The sequence below is a fragment of the Apium graveolens genome, chromosome 5 (genome assembly GCF_009905375.1).
Source record: "Apium graveolens cultivar Ventura chromosome 5, ASM990537v1, whole genome shotgun sequence".
NCBI lineage: Eukaryota > Viridiplantae > Streptophyta > Magnoliopsida > Apiales > Apiaceae > Apium > Apium graveolens.
The window spans coordinates 185,574,478-185,577,884 of record NC_133651.1 but is presented as its reverse complement, the minus strand read 5'-3'; the positions used below and the strand labels follow the sequence as shown (position 1 = coordinate 185,577,884).

Below are 3,407 nucleotides of genomic sequence, written 5' to 3'. Positions count from 1 at the left end.
GAAGTGCGAGTTTTGGTTGAGAGAAGTTCAGTTTTTAGGACATGTGGTGAGTAGCAAAGGAGTTTTAGTTGACCCTGCCAAAATAGAGGCGGTATTCAATTGGGAAAGACTAACTACCCCAACAGAAGTTAGGAGTTTTGTGGGTTTAGCAGGATATTACCGAAGATTCGTGCAAGATTTTTCTAAGATAGCCGGTCCACTGACTAGACTTACCCGAAAGACAGAAAAGTTTGTATGGACAGAGAAATGTGAGGAGAGTTTTCAAGAACTGAAAAGGAGGCTGGTGTCAGCACCAGTGCTCGCTCTTCCCGATGGAAAGGGAGAGTTTGTAATATACAGCGACGCATCGCTTAAAGGATTATGATGTGTACTAATGCAGCACGAAAAAGTTATAGCGTATGCCTCTCGACAATTGAAGGAGTATGAGAAAAGATACCCTACGCATGATCTAGAATTAGCAGCCATAGTGTTTGCCCTGAAAATTTGGAGATACTACCTATACGGTGAGAAATGCGAGATCTACACTGACCATAAAAGCCTCAAATATATTTTCACTCAGAAGGAACTGAACATGAGACAGAGGAGATGGTTAGAGTTGATAAAAGACTACGACTGTGAAATTTTGTATCACCCGGGTAAAGCCAATGTGGTGGCTGATGCCCTTAGTAGGAAGGAAAGACTCAAGATGATAATGACATCGGAAGAGTTGATTAAGGAATTTGAGAAGATGGAAATTGACATAAGAATGACCGGTAAGGGAACAGAAGGATTATTTGAGATTAAGCTAGTGCCAGAGCTGACTGAAAAGATACGAATATGTCAGGAAAAGAAGATGAGTGAGGAAAAAGGAACATTGACCGGTGAAGAAGTGAGATGCGAGAAGGATGAGAAAGGGATCATGAGGTATGCGTCCCAAATTTGGATTCCAAATGTGCAAGAGTTAAAAGATGAGCTGCTGCACGAAGGGCGCAGCTCTAGATATTCAACCACCCAGGAAGTACGAAGATGTACCGTGACCTTAAGGAATATTATTGGTGGCCTAACATGAAGAGAGAAGTAGCAGAGTGGGTCAACAAGTGTTTGACATGCCAGAGAGTGAAGGCTGAACATCAACGACCTAGTGGACTATTACGACCCCTAGAGATTCCAGAATGGAAATGGGAGCATATAGCCATGGATTTTGTGACAGGCTTACCAAGAACAAAGACCAATCACGATGCCATATGGGTTGTCATAGATAGATCGACCAAGTCCGCACACTTCCTACCAATCAACGAAAGATACACCGTAGACAAGTTGGTAGATATTTACTTGAAGGAAATTGTAGTGAGACACAACGTTCCTGTAGCCATAGTGTCAGATAGAGACCCAAGGTTTAATTCCGATTTTGGAGAAGCTTCCAGGAATGCGTAGGCACCAGACTAAACATGAGTACCGCTTACCACCCCCAAACTGATGGACAAAGCGAAAGGACTATTCAGACCCTAGAAGATATGCTACGAGTGTGTGCCATTGATTTCAAAGGAAATTGGGATGACCACTTACCCCTGATCGAATTTGCTTACAACAATAGCTATCATGCTAGCATAGGAATGCCCCCATATGAAGCTCTTTACGGAAGAAGATGTCGCTCTCCCCTGTGTTGGGACGAAGTTGGAGAACACAAGATATTAGGACCAGAGTTAGTTCAGCAGACCTGAGAAATGGTATGACTCATCAGGAAAAGACTGGTAGCAGCCCAGGACAGACAAAAGAAGTACGCCGACCAGATCAGGAAGGATAGGGAATATGAAGTAGGAGATTCTGTGCTATTAAAGGTATCTCCATGGAAAGGAGTGATGAGATTTGGAAAGAAAGGGAAGCTGAGTCCCAGATTCATAGGACCCTTTGAAATTTTGAGGAGAATAGGACCTCTAGCTTATGAGCTCGCCTTGCCTCCTAATTTACAACAAGTGCATAACATATTCCACGTGTCCATGTTAAGGAAGTACCATACAGATGCACGATATGTAATAGAATACGAGCAGGTAGATTTACAACCAGACCTGACCTACATCGAGCAGTCAGTAAGGATAATGGACCAGAAAGAACAAGTGCTGAGGAACAAAACTGTGAAGCTGGTTAGGATCTTATGGAGAAATCAAAATGCCGAAGAGTCAACTTGGGAACTTGAAGACGCAATGAGGAATAGATATCCCCACTTATTTTCTCTTGTTCTTTAACAATGTAAACTGATTTGATTAAATGGACAAGAAAGAAATGCCAGAAACGTTGTATTGGCTTATCTAATTTCAGAAAAAGTTACTGCTATTTTAAATACATACAAGCAGGAAACTACCAGCTAAAACTTAGCACACGATATGAGGAGTACTCCTAAACAAAAGCAACTACTATTGACTTATTCTGATTCCTAACATTATGCTGAAATAACGGACTAAATCAAATAAACAAAATACTTCCAATATTAAATAAACTTTGAGATTAAATTCAACATTCTCCCCCTTAATCTCAAAGTTGTCTTCCTAAGTTCTTGACACCCAGCAATCGTCTCATTTTCTCGAACCTGATGGTGGCCATTCCTTTTGTCAGAATATCTGCTCTTTGATCACTGCTACAGACATGCTTCAAAACCACTTCACCTCATTCTACACATTCCCTTATAAAGTGGAAGCGTATATCGATATGTTTGCTTCTCCCATAAAACATGGGATTCTTTGCCAAGTCTATAGCACTTCGATTGTTAATGTATAAGACCACTGGACCAACTGCTTCAGATGTTATTCGACTAAGAATGTTTCTGAGCCATATACCTTGGCAAGTAGCTGCCGTGGCAGCCATGAACTCGGCCTCACATGAAGAAAGTGCAACATACTTCTGTTTTTGTGACACCCAAGTGATAGCACTCTCATTCAAGTAAAAGATCATGCCTCCTGTACTTTTCCTATCGTCCACTTGACCACCCAAGTCGCTGTCTGAGAAGCCAGTTAAAATGTTGTTGCCACTGTCCTTTGAATACACCAAACCGTACTGTATAGTCCCCTTTATGTACCTAAGAATCCTCTTCACAGCATCTAAGTGTTTCTTCGTGGGTTTTTCCATGTAACGACTCACTACTCCCACGGAATAGGCTATATCTGGTCGAGTATGAACCAGATACCGAGGCCCTCCCACCATGCTTTTATAGTCAGTCGCATCAACCAACTTTCCAGGCTCATCACGACTAAGCTATTCCTTTAGATCCATCGGGTACTTTGTTGGGTTACAATCTGCCATGCCAGCTTTCTCGAGAATTTTGCGTGCGTATCCTCCCTGCTTCAACTCGATAAAGCCCTCTCCTTGCACAACCTCGATTCCCAGATAATAACTTAGTTTGCCCAAGTCACTCATCTCGAACCTTGCCTTCATCT

At 42.1% G+C, this 3,407-nt stretch overlaps 1 protein-coding gene across 1 annotated transcript; it reads right to left on the bottom strand.

Annotated features, from left to right (window-relative positions):
- Window positions 1–2,640: 2,640 nt before the first annotated feature.
- Window positions 2,641–3,174, bottom strand: LOC141660528 (secreted RxLR effector protein 161-like). Its single transcript, XM_074467520.1, has one exon. The coding sequence runs from the start codon at window positions 3,172–3,174 to the stop codon at window positions 2,641–2,643; it is 534 nt and encodes a 177-aa protein (XP_074323621.1).
- Between the last annotated feature and the right edge of the window lie 233 nt (window positions 3,175–3,407).